The sequence below is a fragment of the Pollicipes pollicipes genome, unplaced genomic scaffold, assembly GCF_011947565.3.
Source record: "Pollicipes pollicipes isolate AB1234 unplaced genomic scaffold, Ppol_2.1 Scaffold_2555;HRSCAF=2994_pilon_pilon_pilon, whole genome shotgun sequence".
Lineage (NCBI taxonomy): Eukaryota > Metazoa > Arthropoda > Thecostraca > Pollicipedomorpha > Pollicipedidae > Pollicipes > Pollicipes pollicipes.
The window spans coordinates 14,738,278-14,756,686 of record NW_023596136.1 but is presented as its reverse complement, the minus strand read 5'-3'; the positions used below and the strand labels follow the sequence as shown (position 1 = coordinate 14,756,686).

Below are 18,409 nucleotides of genomic sequence, written 5' to 3'. Positions count from 1 at the left end.
TCAAAAGTAATGTTTAAAATCTGTCACAGCCCATGCATACAGCTGTCGCTTGTCTCCACCGAGACTCTATCTGCCTCAGTGGGATGGACCGTTCCAGCCGATGACAGGCTTAGGGTGCTCATCTGCCGCGGATCACGCGCGCACGGCGTCCCCAGCCGGCCAGGCGCCGCGTAGCCGCGGCGCTCCGCAGAGCGTCGGCCCACGACCAGCGCTCCGACCAGCGCTCGGACCCCAGAGCCCGACGCTTCCGCCCGACCGAACACGGTTTTCCTCTCAAACTGTTTTGGGCGGCGCCGCGGGGCTGACGCGGCGGACGCGACGCGCGCGGGAACAGTCCTTGCATGGCGGCCGCAGCCGGCGTGCCGGCCGTGCCTGGACCGTGCCCGGTCGTGCTCGGCGCGTAATGGCGTGGAAAGCGTTATTAGATCGGCGCTGGGGCTACCGTCCGGGCCCGGCGACGCCCGCTTCCGGCGGCTTTCTTCTGTCGGCGGCCGGCCGCCCCCGCGGTCGTCCGGCCACTTAGGCCCGCTGCTGACGGCGCCGCTTTGGCCGCCGCGCGCCATGTCCGCTCCTCCCCTGGTCTGTTCGGCTCCCTCGGCGTTCACTTCCCCCCCCCCCTTCGCCCTCCTTGCCGCCCTCGGGCTCCCCTCCCCCACCCGTTTGCTGCGGCCTGTGGAACGGTTCCAATCCCTATCAATTGCGGTCTGAGTTCGCGGTATACGGTGTCTGATGGAAACGTTGCACGAATGTGACTGTTAGTTCCTGTGAGCTTTTATATCGTATTTAGCGGCTGTTTCTGGTGCGCTCCGGGCAGTTCACCCTCCAGCTGCTGAAATTTGAAAACAAGTGCAGCTATATTATGCTACTTTCAAGTGCAATCACACAAAACGTTGTCTGGTTAGCCAGGGCATATCGATTTGCTTAAAGTGTAAGGCACGTTTTACTTGTGTGCTGGCTGTGGAACCGCATGCGTATTCTGCCGCGTGTTTTGTTTTTCTCATACTTTCTAAATCTTTTTTATCAGCATTGGGGAAAAGCACACACACATAGCTGTCATGCCCACATTGCAAGGCTATTGCGAGCATGCATATATGGAGCTGTACCAGCCTATTCCAGTACGTATGGACCACTTTTATGTTTGCCTGCAAACACAATTTTTACATCGCATGTTGCGAACTAGGTCAGTGGTAAGCGTTACACGGTATTCAAGAGCGTTGCACCCCCAAAGACTAAAGTCGTGGGCGTCGTTGGTCGGTTTTAGACCCCGTTCCCAAATAAGAAATGCTGTTGGCCCAAACCTGGCCCGCTTCTAGATTGGTGCCACAATAACTTCGTTTCATGCCACCTTGGATAATCTCAATTGTGCATTGCAAAGCACGCCATCTGTAGAATCGATCAACGAACCTGGACAACTGATTACATTAGGCTCAACATGCGACCTTCTTTCTGCGAGCGATCTTCCTCCTTCTTCCCGCTAGTAAGCCTCTTGACCAGTATCGGCTGCTGGTTGTGTAGTCGTTGCGAATGATATTTGAGCCTGCTCAAACGTCTTCGCTACCCTATTAGCCGGATGAGGGCTTTCAGCGCAGCAACTAGGTCAGGTGAACAATCCTAGGCCTCTGGCTGCCGGACCGTTTTTGTGCAGGCCGTTTTTCTGGGGGCCCTCCACGAGTGGGGTGGTGTGTGCCTCACACGGCCTATCCGCCCGCGAACTAGACCGTGGCGGACGACTGGCTGGCCTATTTTCTTGCATACGTGCCCTATTGGTTCAGTGGCGCAAAAGTTCCGAACTCCTCCGACGCGAATCCCTCTGACATGATAAATATCTAATTTTTCGTTTCATTCCACGCTATTAACGCGACGTACTCCGTTCAATAGGGACGGCGTTGGATGATATTGTGCGCGCTCGATGACGGGGAAAATAGTGTTTATCACCGCCTCTCAGCAATATACATCTCCGGGCAGTACAGCTTCATTTCAGTGGCCCTTGTGACGAGAGAGAGCTGTGGAGAGTTCCACCCACTGCGAACGTGTTGCTGGTTCATATTTGATGGCCGACGTGATGAATTATTCAGATGAGCTTAGATCCAGCTAATCAGGATTCCCTTTTCACTATACGACGACGGGAAAGAATCTGGGCGAGTTATAGCTCTCGCAAGGCAAGATTAGCCGGCGATGATATTCATTTCAATACTTATATAAATTTATTCGCTAAACTTTTCCATCATCAAAGGTTTTCAAAGCTCACCAGCGCAGCTGCGCGGCGAACAGGCCGCGGCCCGGCCGGGCTTTATGAAACGCTCTCGGGCGGCAGCTGCCTGGCTCTGACAGCGATCAACGACGTGACACGGGGATGTGAGGACACGACGCCGACATCTGTCGGCCCGGGCGGACGCGTCGGCAGCGACTGTCACCCGCCGACGGTCGACACACGGCGGGGCGACCTCGGCCGCCGCAGGTGACGCGCGCGGTGACGCACCGCCTGCAGGCTCGCTGGGGACGGCCCGGTGTGGCAGCCAATGTCACAGCATTTCATCGCTAAAAGTTGTTAGCATAAACACGCAATGGGCATGCAAGGCAGCTTCGGCCGCAATGTCAGCAGGTCATGTGCACCGGCTGAGACACCGGAGCCATCACATCCCTTTTTTGGTGGAATGCTAGCCCAAACATCAGCACCTGCGAACGCCTCCCGCCAGCAATAGATTAATGCTACGACCTGCGCTGCGGAGGCTGAGCTAACAATAATTTGGAGCTATCTGTTGTGAGCCTGTCCATTCCGTCACCTTCTTCGTGAGCTCGTGGCCCTGCGACGACGGCCTCGTCGACACCTTCGGCAGTTGCCTGTGTCTTGACTCCGGTCACGACGCTCACTCAGACTCTGATTAATCGTCGACCCGCATTCCGGTCGTCTCATTAGCCGTTTTTGTCGGCCGACTGCAGTCGCGACTTCGCAGGGCCCCGAGCGGTCTTTTTGTCAACGCCCAGGCGCAAAAACTCGGTGCAGAGAGGCTTGTGAGTGAGTTCGCTTCGCTGGCGAATAGTGGCGGCGCCGCTTCGGAGATGAATTAGGGCGCACGGCGGCATCAAGATGCATGGCCTCTGGGATGGCAAGAGTTGTTGCTGGGTGTTTAGGGCATTCGTTTCATAAGCAGATAGGACCAGAGAGTTATTTGCGTCGTCCATTTATTGATGTTGCGTTAACTTAACTGAGTTTGTGATTGCAGTCAATTATTCTGGTTGGATGGCGAATATGGCGTGCTGATGTACGTACACACGTACTTGACGCAGAAATCAATCAGTTATTGTTTTGCGGAGGTTATTGTTTTGCGGAGGGTGGCGTGACGGTCCGCTGGCGTTGACGACGACCGGTGCCCGTGCCGCACCGAACCGGCGTCGGCGCCGAATTCAGCCGGCCCGGTGAGCAAACGAAAGGGAATATGATATGTGAAAATCATGCAGAATACGAAATGTGCGCTCAGCTCTTTTTCGAGAACAGAGATGGTGCGGTTATGTGTTTGGTTGTGTTGGAGGTTTTTACGTCAACCATCAGGTAGCTCTAGGGTCATGGTGTGTAGGTATGAGGTTTAGGTTATATCTGATAATATTATATTATTATTGTCGATGATACCTAAAAGCTGGATCCATCAAAAATGGTGGGGTCGTGTCAAGTGAGTCATGCGGGCCAGTCATTTGAATGTTCTGTACATATCGAAATAAGACAGCTTGATCCTCAACTATTTACCGCCCTCCGTCCTATTGTGCCAAGAAATGCTGGAGGAACTTTTCAAGTCTGCTCCATGCAGTCAACTCGCCTCAGTGAATGGAATATGTATGCCTTTCTGCAGCTGCTTCGCCTGAATGAGTCGCAGTACCGTCGCGAGCTGTACACGTCACATGAAGTGCACTCGCCTGCGCGCTGCGCCCGAGCTGCGGCGCTGTACTGAGCCCTCGCGTTGCCAGCGTCTGAGGGCGCCGGCCGTTGAGCACCGGGACCGTGCACGTCCTCAGCCGTCTGAGGAGGCACCTCGCAGCACGAGTGCCCCTGTCGGCACCGCCGCCGGCCGCTGCCGCCTCTGTCTGGAGACACTCGGCCTCTAATGGAGGCGGCCTCACGTTCCGGCGGGGGACTAATGAGCGCTGGGCGGCTGGCCCTGCGCCGTCCCCTGGGGCTGCCGGGGCACGGCGACCCTCGGCGACGCACGCGCGCCCTCTTCTGGCCGTGACTCGGTGGCTGTAATCAAAGACGGATTGAAACCCAAACCCAGCTGGGACCGGCGCACCTAATCAGGCCGTTGTAGTCATAGCCTGTCGCGCGCCGAGGTCGGCACGTGGACAGGGAGGGCGGGGGGGGGGGGCTCTGTAGCCCCTGCAGCGTGAAGCTGAGCAGTTAGCCTCATGTCGCATGTGCGTTGTCGCCGCGGTAGTGAGGTTGCGTGACCATTCGCTGGCAGTCTTAAAAGTGATTTGCTTTTTCGCGTGGTTAGCCTGGCAATGGTTGATGGTTCTCTTTTGAGCGCTACGTTTCATGTTATGCATTGCCTTGTACTGCTTCGGCTGGTGAATGACCTGGAATGAAATATTTTGTGTGGGCGTGGGTGTGGGTGTGTGGGTGGGTGTGGGTGCGTGGGGGCGCGCGCCTGCTACGGTATGATCAGAGCATAGATACATCTCACGGTCAGCACCTCAGCCGTTCCGCACCCCTTGCTTCCTCACCCGTGCCCGTCACATAACGACATTACCGCGCCGGACAATAGCATTGACTCCCAGCGGAAGAGGATAAGGCCACATACGGCCAGCGTGGCAGCAGTAATACTCCAGCCACATATACCGGGCGCAGCGAAGGCAGCCACCTTCATCCCGTAATCTCATAATGTAATCATGGCGGGAGACATCGATCTCGATGTGTATCGGGGAGGCCTCCCCCGCCGCCGTTCCTGCGCTCCCGCCTGCCGCCCCCGCCCGGCCGCGTCGGCTTTCCGTCGCCGGCCGCGCCGTCTATGGCGACGACCACGCGGCGTCGGCTTCGACAAGTTTCGAAATGAATTACGCGTGGCGGCAGATGTGTATGATTGCCGATGATAAAACTACATATACAGGTCGTGAGATATGGCCGATTGCCGGCGCCAGCTGGCCGCCGCGTGCCTTATGAAACGGCCGCCTGACGGATCGGCGAGGGGGCGGCCGTGTTTGGCCGGTACCGGTGCCGCCGCCCGTCGCAGGTGGCGCCACGGCGGCCCCGGCCGGCCGGTCCCGGAGTGGCCGGGGCGAGACCTGGCAGCGATGTCGTCGCCCGCTCTGGCAGGAGCTGTCTGTTGTGGCATTTGGTAGTGAATCGCACATTGGTAACGTTGTGATACTTGGAACTGATTTCAGCCATGCTAATAGTCGCTTTACGATATTATTCGTTTCACTCATGCTATTTCATTTCTGAGTTGGGGCGTGTTTTTACTAATTGCTCCAACACAAAATGTACGTTTTCTTCATGTTCTGTTATGCATACAACCTCATAGAAACCAAAACATTGCATGGGATAGCTTGTTTTGCACAATCGCCTTGGGCTAAGCTTCACGTTTCCCCGGTGTGTCCAGACACCACGGAAACCACGCCCCGCCTGGCTGTTCTGATCCTCAGCCGTGCCATCCCCCACTCTCACCTGGCCCCTCTGGCGGACTGGGCCGTCGCTGCGCGCCGCAATGGAAGTTCTCTGTAACGGCCGGCTAATTTGATTATACCAGACGCCGAGTTCGGCCCGCGCCAGACGAAAAAACGGCGCCGGTCCGGTTCGTTTTTCCGCAGCGCGGACCTGGCAGCGCACCGATTGGCTACCGGGGTAATTGCCGGCGGGCTTTGGCTGCCAAAGTAGGGCTGCCAGATGATTGTGGTGCGAGCAGCAGATGGAAGAAAAGCATTAGCCGGCTCCCCACTAAGCCACTGGGTCGAGTTTGCTTTTTACCGCATATGGCTGTGCTGGGTGATAATGGGATGTAATTTCCTTTGTCTTGGTCCCATTCTTAAGATGAGCCTGCCGTAAAACACGAGCAGCTGGTAATTTTGAACGTTAACGCAATGCTGGGCTCACACTGTACTTCTTGCGTCAGGTATACTTCGAAATACGTCTTTTAACTTAAATGAGGTATGAACTGCAAATTTTCGTAAGACCTATTCAATTTCTTTTAAACTTCCTTCTGAACCCGCAGGTGAAATAGTACCGATGGCTTTTGTTTGTGCCAATTATACCACCATCCGCCATTCTACGGACCTGGTCCGTCGGCCTGGACCGGCAGCGTTGCTGAACCGTCTTGACTTCCAGAGCCATTTTTGCATCCGCCGCCAGAGACTCCGTAATCCCATCGCATTGATCGGGTCTAATTGAAGACGACGTGCCCTTATCTCGCTCGTCTCTCGCAATAATTGGACGTCCCGCCGACCTCTTCCAATTACCCACAGCTTCACCATATTGTTGAAGTGTTTTTATGAACTTCGGAATCAGCGTTGTTGCAATCGGAGGAGCGCGGGGAAAGCTCCGGCGATGTTGGCCGGAAGGCGAACTCTGATGAGGCGCGCGGCAACGCCACCTCACGAGGAGCACGGGGAAAGCTCGGGCGATGTCGGCCGGAAGGCGAGCTCTGATGAGGCGCGCAGCAACGCCACCTCACGACGGATCACCCGAGTCTTTCAGATTTATCGGCAACGAGTCCCAAGGAACCGTTCGGAATCCGAGCTGTGAATGATTTAGCGCGCAGAAGGGTCGCGCGCGGCGCCGCGAAAATGAAAACAATAAAAGGCACTCGTAAAATATCGAAATGCGTCAAATTGAAGAGGCAGATGCCATTGATGCCGGGCCGTATGGCGGCGGCTGTAGCGGGCTGTTCTCGCCGGCGTGCCGCGCTGGTCCGGGGCCGGTCGGCGCTGCTCAGCGGCGCGGTCGCCTGGCCGGCGTCGCGTCACGGACCAGCGGCCCCGCCAGCGACGGCCCCGGTCGTTCTGACTCGCCGAGCGGTCGCACTGCCGGCCCAAAGTTCGGGGACAAGTTCTCTTTCAGTTGTCAGAATGGCGGGCCAGCATGAGCGGCCGGACGTTTCGGCGGCGTCATAGCCCGTCGCAGTCGCAAACATGCATTCAGGCCTGCGTCACAGCGTGGGCCAGACGTCAAAGTCGGTCAGATAACTTGGAGTTTGACATGTGCCTGCCTTCCGGCGAACGGTTCCGAATTTTCATGGTCAGCGTTCTGAGCAACGCTCGTCTCTCGTGGCGGTTACGAGGCTGATTCAGCGCCTGGTTTCAGTGAAGCGCCACCTCCGGTCGATTTTTTTCTCCTGATTACTGATTCAGCGTGCGTCTTGCATGCTCGAATCCGCCTCCAGATAACACAGCGGACTTGGCGCGTTTGCGTCGGAATCGAGGCGCGTAGCGTCGGAGAGGCGCTCTCGCCAATCTTCAGAGCATGAATGCATTTAAATCGTCTAGTTGAACAGATTTAATCGATAAAATGGTAATGTCACCGATGGCCAGCATTGTCACGTCAATGCTTAAGCCTGTTTTTCCGCTGTTGTGTGCGTCGCTATAGGGGCATGGATTTGCCGCGAATCAATGACGGAATGCTGCCCTTGTTTTGGCTCTCCGGCGGACAAACGAATGAATCGGTTGTCTCGAATCTTGGCGAGACCGGGCTCAGAAAACTCGCTGGCTTTGTTAGGGGCATCCATCAAGATTTACCGTGGTACAAAAAGGTCTAAGTGAGACAGATCACGGGCACACCAAAACTCAAAGTTAATTGGATGTGATGTTGAAGTGAGAGCAAAGTCCCACTTCCCGGCGGCATCATGCAATCTCTGGATATGTGTGATGCATCATGAGACTTGGTAGCAAATAGGCAATTCGTTTGCCCAAACGATTTGCTCTTGAATAACCAGCCGTTATTTGCAGAAGCACTGCTTGTTGGTCAAACGTATCGAATAGATTAAAATGGATCTACACTTAGCTGGGTGACTGGACGTACGCTATTAATAACGTTTATGATTTGTTTGACCTTTAGATCCGGGGTGGAGAGTTTACAGGGTTATGAGTCTCTGGATGGGCCCAGAACAAATTGTTCTGCCCAGGGTTGTGGACCTGCGCTAGATATTTTGTACATTACGTGTTTAAGATAACGCGATCTGTGTTATCTAACGCTTCGTTGCGCTCCCCTTGTTGCAACATTGCGGGCTGCGGCCTGCGACGGGACTACACCGTTGGAGAACCTCACAGCACAGCGAACTCCTCACACGCCTGTCACGACCTTGTTCTCCGCAGGTGCGGGTGCTGTTGCGCGTGCGCCAGGCGCAGCCGTCGTCCCACTTCAGCGTCGACCCGCGCCGCAAGCAGGTGACCCTGGTCGACCCGTCGGCGGCCGCCGGCACCGTCGCGCCTGAGAGCCGCCGACTGGGCGTGGCCGCCCCCAAGATGTTCGCCTTCGACGGGGTGTACGACTGCGACGACCCCCAGGTCAGTTCTGCTCTGGCCGGCCGGTGGTGTGGCCTTCGGGCTTGGATCCAGTGCTGGGCCCGAAACGTGATTTAATATCAGGTCCAAGATGACGTTTCCAGCAAGGAATGCTCAATGTCCGCATCCTGCTGGCGGATGTCATACGCGGCTCATACTGTGTCCGTCAAGCCGCGGTATTGACATTTATCCGCATTCTTCAAAATTCCTTCGGCAGGGTGGGTCTGTGTGATGAATCTGCATCAACTTCTTCCGCCATCAAGACGTCTCTCAAGTCTGCCCAGGCCGGCCTTTTTGCTGTCGCCTCTCGCCGCGCCGCGTTCGTCGCCGCTCGTGCGGACGCGCCGCTGCGGCAGGGAAAGTCGAGCCGTGTTTGTCGGCCGAACTCGCTCCGCGTGCCCCCGGGGACAGCGGTACCAGCCTCTTCGAATTTTAGCCCCATCAGGGCGCAGCCCCATGAGAAATTCCAATGGGCTCACCCGAGACGTCAACTTACTTCGGCAAGCTATTTTTCCGTGCTCAGAACAGCCCCTGTGGGTGATGGATAGGCGGTGGCTTAATTAAAAAGGCGCAACCCTGACAAACTGCGCTCCTCTCCGCCACAACGCTGCCGATGGCGGCTGTATTGTGGCCCGCTCATAATATGTCCCGCGGCGTCTTCGGTTCGGAAGACAAATTTGTTTGGGACTTTGTCTGGACGTGAGCCCTTCAGACGTGTTAAGCGATATTGGTGGGCTCCACCCCGACCCGGGCTGAGCGCGACGACGGCAACCTCTGGCGCCTGGCATTCTGGCGTGGTGTCGCGCCCGCTTAGCGAGACATATGGCCTCCATCAGATTGCGGCATCCGTCCAATCACATCGGGACTTCCGACGCCATTTGTCCACAAAGCTCGCCATAAAATGGTAAGCGGGCAGTAAGTCGCGATAAGTGAGCGTCCGGTTTCTGCCGACCCGAACAAATCCCAAAGATGGACCGGCCGATTTGTGTCGTTTAAGTGCGACAGCAATCGGGTTCAGCGTTGAACCCGCCAAGGACCCCTAATTGTGCGTCGTTCGCACATCAGCCCTCTGGGTTTTGTCCCGCGTGGTGTGCGGTCTCTGGTCACCGTGCCGGCTCATCGCGTGCGTTATTAATGACGTCCTGCAGACGGACAATGCCCGACCTCATTGTCTTAGGCGGCGCCATTATTTGCATCGGCCCACCGGCGTAGCACGCATCGTCTGTTTGGTTTACCGTCGTGCCGCGGGATTGGACGCGGGGGACCTCGGGGCACCGCAGCTGCGCTCGCCGGTGCCCCAACGTAAGCCAGCTCAGCGACACGCATTGCCCCGAGGCTGGGCGTTGCCGAGACCCAGGCCGGCCGCGGAGACCGCCAGGCACCCCGGCCACGTCCGTCCTCCCGTCCCCCGTCCCCCGTCCCCGTCCCCCGTCCCCGGCCGGCCGTCCAAAAAAGCGGCCGCTTCGTTGGGCGCGCCCAACGGAGCCGAGTTTGTCTACCCCACGGAGCCGAGTTTGTCTGATCGAGTTGGCCACTCTGCCGGTTGGCAGTCCGATCACGCGGGCCGATAATTCGGCCGTTCGCAGCGGCGATCGTGGCGGCTTCCGGCACGCGCGACGCGCCGCCGTCGCTGCTCGCCATGGTCCCGGTCTGCTCGCACGGGCGCGGCGTGTAACCGGGAGAGAGCGGCGGCCGCGCGCCTGAATTATTCGCCAAGTTTATCCCGGCGCGATGACACCGTTTGAGTTATGCCCAAATCCCGGCGAATTAAAAATCGTAAATCTCAACTTTTCGAATTAAATTCAGATGAAACTATTAAAGCGCGTGCTGGCCGCGATTCGTCCCAGCCCCACCTTGACTATGTTTCTTCGGGGTGTCATGGAGCGGTCGGCCAGAGCGGCACACCTCGCACCAGCCACGCGCGCCGCCTCGGCGGCTAAACCGCACCAAACCACCCTGTACTCGGCAGCGGCAGTCCGTGTCCTGGCTCCAAGCGTGCCTGGCTTCACCAGAGCTGGGCTGACCCCGGCGTACGGGCGCCCTCTCCGTGGTCGGCACGTGCTCGGAGCCGGGCCGCAGCATCACGTCGGTCCCGTCGCCACCGGCTGCCTCATTATTTCCCGGGCCGATGCAGATGTCGCGCCTCTCCAGCCGGCGGAAATAGCTCGTGGCTCGTCATGCCGCGCGGGTCCATTTCGCGCCGGGAAAATTGTGTTTTATTCAGCCAAGATTGCGATGGGATTGCGCCTTGTGCGAGTTGCGAGTTTGCTAGGATTGGCGTAATCGTACCTGCGTTAACAACCTGGGCGAGCTGCTATCTCGTTTGGAAAAACAGCTACACGTTAGGTGTTTTGCTGGAAGTGAAGAAATCATTTTCGCAGGGCGTTAAACACAACAACTGCCAGGGAGCACAAGGCTCGTCGATGGTAAAACTCTTACCTGTCTGCAGCCTGGACGGGTTGAATGACAAATAACCTGTGTGATTTTCTCTTCCAGACTGAGATCAGCACGAGTGCCTTGGTGGACGTTGTTCACGCCGTTATAAACGGCAACGACGGTTGTGTCCTCTGCCTTGGCCAGTCCAAAACAGGTGAGGATTTGTCAACAATCACATCCCACACACCACACACAGTCATTTCGTGCTGCTAACTGCTCTTGTATCAGCGGCTATTTGCGCCAGACACGACCCCTGACCTCCTTGCAGTATAATGCGGCACCCGCGGCCATCCGGCGCTTCCCAAGACGCGTCCTTTCTCTGTCGGCCAGCCGGCGCTTCCCAAGACGCGTCCTTTCTCTGTCGGCCAGCCGGCTAAATGATTCAGGCTGGCACGAGTCTTGTCCTCCGGGGTCGATCACCCGGGATGGGCCGAGAGCGCACGCGGCCGCCCGCCGCCCAATCGTCCCGATCTATTGCCATTCCGCCCGAACCTGGCGCACGTCGGAAGCAGTCGGCCGGCCCCGGAAGTCGGCTGCGATGGTGGTCCGCGGCGGCCTAAGTCACGCGCTCCGGGGTCGCATGTCACCGTTGGCGGGCGCGCGGGTCTTTGTCCTCTCCGGGCCGCGTGTCGGTGGACGGAGCCGGCGCTCGGGGCTCCATCTGCATGTTCCGCACACTTCTGCGGTGGCGTGTGGGCGACACCAAGTGCCGGTTCGCGTTTGCGTGGCTCCTTTAGTTCTGCTGGCGACGGGGCGGCGTGGTGTCCCAGAGCACAGTTGCATGTCTCGCTCACTTCCGCGCGTGGCGTGGGACGAAACGCGACCCCGACTTCTGACCAGGAGCCGCTGCTGCGGCCGTCGCGGCGCGGGCGACTCTTATTACCCACGTGCTCATCTCACTCCTCAGCTGCACTTCTTCGCGTGTCGGCGGGCGACCCCGCTTCCAAGCTGCGCTTCTTTGCGCGCCGGCGTCGGCCGGTCTTCAATAATGCAGTTTGTTGCCGACGCTGTGACGCGTGCGTGCCTGCTTCGGTTAGTTCTGCTGGCCCGCCGCCCGCGTCTGGTCCGCCGCAGTGGCGACGCTCAGCGTCTCGCGATCCTCGCGTTCGCCATCGATTGTCATCGGTGGGCACACCAGGTGCCGGCCGTTCGAGCCGCGCAGCTGCCCGCGGGGCCCGCGACGCTCTCGCCGGCCGTCCCTTGACCCGACCGCCGTGCTAATCGCTCATAAAGTTCGCCGGCGGGGTGACAGCGCGCGGGCGGGGTCGATTCCGGGCTGCGGCAGGCCCGGGCGGGTGTCGCCAGGACTGATTAGCTCCGCTGCCGCCCGACCGGGCTCAGATGGGAGCCGGTGGCGGGCCGCCGAGAACGGCGCCGTCGCCGCGCGAGGCGGGAAATCGGCCCATTTGGCGGCGGCCGCTCGCTTTTGAGCAGCTGTCCGGCCAGCTTTGTGGAAAGCGTCGGCCACGCTGAAGCTCATGCTTTCAGGGAATTGAGTCTTGAGCTCAAGGTATGCTGCCAGGGCTTACTTCCCAATACGCTTTCTAAGAAATTGCATAACGGGCTTCACCCTGCCCTACTTCTGCTCTAAAATGTTCCGTGATATGATTACTTCGTCCGAATCATGTCATCTGCGTCTGCATCTGAAACGTCCGTGAGCAGGCAGTCGCTGGGCGGCGGTAGAGGTTCCGCGCGATCCATTAATCTCCCGTTTCAGCGTGCCCGACGCTGGCGAACACCGGCCCACGCCGGCGCCCGTAATCCGGGCGGCGGCGGCACTTTGTATAAAACATTCAGCCGGTGCCGGTACCGGCGCGGCCGGCGGTGTCGGCTGGGCCGGGCGGCCGGCCGTCCCTCGCCCTGCGGGACCGCCGCCGACACGTGCCTCGGCCGCCGGCGCGGACACGGACCAGGCTCCGGCTCCGGCGGGTGTCCAATCTCTTATCATGACGGCGCGGCGGGCTGGTCCGTGTCGGCAGGAGACGCCCATGGTGGTGGCGGTTGTAGGACCTGAGACCCGCAGACGGGAGACAGCCGTGCCAGGAGCGGCGTGGGATCAAAATAGATGCCCGGGCCGCTGGAGAATGTGGGCTTGGGTTTGAGAGGGCTGCGGGACCTGGGAGGGCCCCATGCACCTCCCCCGGGTCCCACCGGTAGGTGTCATTAGGCCTGAGAGGCGCCCATTACAGAGCCGGCGTGGGACCTGATTAATGGCCATGGCAGTACAGGTGTGAGAGCTGGGAGACGCCTGCGTGCAGAAACGGATGTGAGAGGTAAGAGGGTCTGTTGAAAATTGAACGCGATGTGATTAAAGGTTCAGTACATACATTAAGAAATGGAATCTGAATATAAATGTTGTATGAACTAGTCGTTCATAAGTGTTCGAAAAGCCTGACATGGATGCCATGGTGGAGCCCTGGCGCGGAAGACACCCACGTTACCGGCAGTATGGCGAGCCTGACTGACGACGACCATTAGGGTGCGGTGTTTGACCACGGTTGGTGCGCAAATTGCCTGCGCCGCGTTGCCAGCGACGTAAAATGCCGCCCCTGTTTATCGCTTCCGCCGCTGTGGGCAGGTTCCGGTGTCGGCACCAAACCACTTACAGCACGGCGAACAAATGTCAGTTATCACTTACAAAATGGTCATAAGTGTCGGCGTGTTCCTGGAACCGGGCGCGGCCTGTACGGGCTGTCGGGTTCTGTTAACGTCTGCTGCCGCTGCCGCCCGCGACACCCACCATCTGCTACTGACGCTTATCTCCGCGCGTAACGGTGACGCTCGGCTCCGGCGGGGGTCATGACCTTTGCCAGTAGTTGAACATAACGCAGCCTGGCGTATCTGGCCCCGCTGGGGGCGGCCGGGAGCGGCACGCTACCTGTCGGTCGAGATAAATATACACGGTTAGGCTGGCCGGCGCCCGTCAGCAGCGTATCCTCTGACATTTACAAGACGATCACCACCGCCAGGAATGGCAGCCTCCTCCCCGCGCCTGGCATCCAAAGCCGAAGACGACAGGCGCTCGCTCTGCCCTGCCACTCTCCACCACCTCGCGATATCTGTGAATTTAGAACGGAGCGGTGCGGCGGCTCGTGTTTTGCCCAATAACTCGGCTCCACGGCCTTATCTATGCAGTTGCCGCGCTGCCAACGGCCTCGACGCCGCCGTTACCGTTCGCCGATGTCCCGTTAATTGAGGTCGACGACGGCGGCGGCGGCCCACCTTACCGTCGACATCGACGACGCCTGGCGTCGGAACCGACGCGGCCCGGCAGCGGGCGGCGCAGCCGGCGCCCCGTAACTCTCGCGCCTTATCTGAGCGGCGGCCACTAAGTTTACGCGCGCTCCATGCGACATGCCCGGCGGGGGGCCGCGGCCTCGTAAATATGCCCCATTGAGACGTTTATTGTCAACAGAGTCGGCTTGGCCGGTATTTATACCGCTCGGCGGGCTGGGTCGCCGGCGGAGAGAGGCGGGTACCGCCGGACGTGCTGCTGACAGCGCCGGCCGCTCGGTGGCGTGCCGACGCGCTCTCCCCTCGATGCGAGGTGGCAGGAGCCTTTTCACCACGCGTGAAACACTGCGCGCTTACGAGTGAGATTCGGTATGCTATCGTACGAGCCAGGTCTCCGCCCTGTCAGGCTGTGGTGCGGACAAAATGATATTGCGCGTCAGGTTGTGATGTTTAAGTCCTCAGCTCTGCCCGGTTAATATGCCGTGTAATTCTTCCGTCGTATTACATTGTCGCGCAGGGGCAGAAGCTGCGGTGTGGCGCATATGGCAGCTACCACACCAAAATTGATAGAAACTATCGTAGGTATGATATCTTGTTATTGGAAGATGCTCACTCCAGCAGCCCTCGCACGCCGCATTCTTCAAGCCCTCTCCGCCCGTGTGTGGTGCAGTCTACTTTGGTAGATCGTGAAAGTGGTGCGTGGACCATGCCTACCCGTAATGTATATGTCCATAATGCACTTGTGAGCTCATTTCATGTGATTTGGGCCAATTTTGGTTGAACTCCAGTTCGGTTGCAGAGCAATGTCTCAACCGATCACGTTTGTAAGGGCTGCAGCTGAACTGGGCTGCCATGCGTATGATAGTTTTATATACACGTCTTAGGCGAACATTATCACCTGCTAAGCACTTGTGTCCATAATATTCGCACCATGCCAAGTCTGCACAGCCTTTCCATCACGCCTTCTTGACGCTCCCGCCGCGTGCGTCAGCCTGGGGCCAAGCTCCGACCGGCCTCCTGAGAACGAGCACCAGGCCACTAATTCGCGATCCACGGCCGGTCGCGTCGCCGCTTGATTCGAGGAACACCCGGCCCTGAAGCTGCGCGTGACATGGCTCCGCGCGGCATAGACAATTGCAGCGCACGAGCGACGCGCGCCACTCGGGACGCCCATTCGACGTCGGTCGGCTCGTCACTGCAGCTCCAGGATCGCGCTAATGCATAAACCATGGCCAGTGAGGCCGCCCTTTAGCTGGCTGTCGCGGCGGGACGCGGCTCCGTCTGACACATCACAAGTGGGAGCGTCGGCCGCCGAGCCTGGGCGATCGGCGGCCGGCGTTTAACGGCCGAGGTCAGCCCCGCGCGGCGTCCGTCGGGCCTCGGGCGACCTCAGCCACCGCCGCGTCGGCTGATGACGTCAGCGAAATGGGTGACGCGCTTTGATCGGGCGGCCGCGGCGCCGGAGCTACGGAAACCTGAAGCCGCAGCGACGGCGGCTCAAAGAGGCGTCAGTCGGCGGCCGTGGTGCATGTCAGCCGGCGCCGGCGCGCGTCCCGTCCATCATACTGCAGCGCCGTCGCCCTCTGACCGGCCGTCGGGCGCCGACTCCGGCGGGGCGTGTGTAGCCGCCGTCGGTCGGCGTCGGCGCGGTCAGTTGGCGCTGTCCGCGAGACCGCAGGCCGGCCCCGCTGTTTACGGTCGGCATACCGCGCTAGCCCGGCGAGTGATGGGCTCGTTTGTCGCCTAACTGTCGCATGACAGTCGCGCGGCTCCAGTCAGTCACTCCCGGTGCGCGCCGTCCGCCGGCGCGGCGCGGAACAAGGGGTCAGCAGATAGCACCGCGACGGGATGTCTTCCCACCGACGGGCCGGTGCCCTCCAGCGCGGCATCTGGCCGAATCCTGTTTGCATGTGTACTTGAACGGTCTCGTGCACTCGGAACATTGCCATCTGCTCATGGCAACAATATGTTGCTGTACTGAGAACCCCTCGCGTTGATTGCATGCAATGCGCCGCACCCGAAGCAGTTCTGCAAACATTCGTGTACCTCCTAACCTTTCTCACATAGCTTTGAACCCCGTAACTTCATGTCCTTGACCTCGTAACATCGCTGCCAGCATTCCGCTGTTTGCGCAGCACAACCATCCACATCATGCAGCTTGGCACGTTTCCGCCCGCCACGTGTAACCGCTGTCACGCGTCACGTACGCTGACGTGTATCCAGCGTGACACGCCTCCACCGCGCAGGCAAGACGACCACGATGCTGGGCGGCAGCGGCTCGGCCGATCAGCTGGGTATCATCCCGTGCGCCATCTCGTGGCTGTACCGCGGCATCGGCGAGCAGAAGCAGAAGAGCGGCGCCCGCTTCTCGGTGCGCGTCTCGGCCGTGCAGATCGCCGGCGCCGCCGAGAACCTGCGCGACCTGCTCAAGGACCACGCCAAAGGTCAGGACCTGCTCAAGGACCACGCCAAAGATCAGGGTCAGCTGGGATCAGCGCCGGTGTTTCCTATCCCAAGCTCCCGTGAGACGTCTTGGGGCTTCATCAGTGCTCTCTGGGCCCGGCACGGAATGTGTTCCACTTGACCTCGCCCAACCTCAAACTCTGTCAGTCGCTCTTTGCACTCCATGTGTTAAGACCGATGTGCCCCTGCGAGGACTGCTTGGGGTATCCCCATCGTGCGGCTGCTCCAACCCTCGGTCAGGTCACGCACGGACCACCTGACCCTCACGTCTGCCGTACCTGCTCCCCCGCCTGCCAGGCTCGAACCAGCATCGAACTGTACCCCTTCTGTACCTGCTCCCCCGCCCGCCAGACTCGGAGCAGCATCGAACTGAACCCCTTCTGGAACTGCTCCGTCGCCCGCCAGACTCGGAGCAACATCGAACTGAACCCCTTCTGGAACTGCTCCGTCGCCCGCCAGACTCGGAGCAGCATCGAACTGAACCCCTTATGGAACTGCTCCGTCGCCCGCCAGACTCGGGCCAGCGTCCAAGTGTGTCCCTTCTGTAACTGTCTCCCTCCCCCTTCCCCCCTCCCACCCCCTCACGGCAGACTCGGACCAGTCTCCGGGCGTGTCTCTTCTGTAACTGTCTCCCTCTCGGCAGACTCGGACCAGACTCCGGGCGTGTACCCTCTGTAACTGTCCCCCTCTGGGCAGACTCGGACCAGTCTCCGGGCGTGTACCTGCGCGAGGATCCGGTGCTCGGCAGCCAGCTGCTCAACCAGTCTGAAATCAGGGCCGAGACGGCCGAGAAGGCGGCGCTCTATTTGGACAGCGCGGCGGCGGCGCGCGCCGCCTCCGAGGACGGCGGCCGCAGCTCCCACCTTCTCTACACCCTGCACGTGTTCCAGTACAGCGTCAAGTCGGACAAGAGCAGCGGAGGTGAGCGGCACGCGGCCGCCGTGGGGAACGCTGCGAGGCTTGGGTAGGCGTGTCTGTCCGGGTCGTCCTACACCATGGGCTAGGCTTTTGGGAAAACGTCTCCTAAGAATCTTGCTCGAAGCTGCACTTGTTTGTTCACCCGTATCCGGACACGGGCAAGTCATCCCCAGGAATAAAACGTATATTTTAAGATAAATTTGGGTAGCGACTGCCCTTCCGCTCATGGCTTTTGTTGTGAGGGTGTCCCTGTTGGTAGAATAACTGTGTATGGCATCTCTGTCGTCAAGGCCAGCTCTGCTGGTCTTACTGCTGGCGCATCGAACTTCTGGCCCATTGGTCCATGGTTCGACGCTCGGCCTCCTGAGCACAGGAGCACAGCAATGCGTGCCTCGCCGTGCTCTCGTGTGCGAGGCCGTAAACCCGCTGCGTTTTTCAGTGACGGGCGGGAGGAGCCGCCTCCACCTGTTCGACCTGGGCGGCTTCGAGAAGACCAAGGTGTCCGGTCTCACCCTGTCCGCCGTGGGCAACGTCATCGTCTCCATCTTCAACGCCCACAAACACCTGCCCTGCAGGTCGGTCCAGTTGACCTCGTGCAGGCCCCTATATGTGTAGCATTGGTGTGGTGAAGACCCTGAACGCCAGCCAGAGTTAATGGGACGGTCGCACTGCTCCTAATGTGATGCGGACGTGAAGTAGCAGGGCGCGGACCGCAGTTACGCACCAGCTCGGTCGCGCGGTCCGACGGCCTCATGTCGGCCCGCCCGGATCACACGCCCGGCTGATGGCGCCATTCGGCGGAGCCATTGTGATTGGTCAGCCGCCTCAAACCCTATTCCGTCGCTAATGCTGGCGCTATGAGAACGATCCGTCACGA

General features: G+C 59.3%; 1 protein-coding gene across 1 annotated transcript in view; it reads left to right on the top strand.

Annotated features, from left to right (window-relative positions):
• Positions 1-18,409, top strand: part of LOC119103364 (kinesin-like protein CG14535) — a 51,026-nt gene that overhangs the window by 20,995 nt on the left and 11,622 nt on the right. Inside the window, exons 3-7 of the mRNA XM_037226879.1 lie at positions 8,293-8,484; positions 10,978-11,071; positions 16,398-16,595; positions 17,311-17,535; positions 17,972-18,107. Of these exons, the coding sequence (XP_037082774.1) occupies positions 8,293-8,484; positions 10,978-11,071; positions 16,398-16,595; positions 17,311-17,535; positions 17,972-18,107 (845 nt within the window). The remainder of the gene's footprint in view (positions 1-8,292; positions 8,485-10,977; positions 11,072-16,397; positions 16,596-17,310; positions 17,536-17,971; positions 18,108-18,409) is intronic.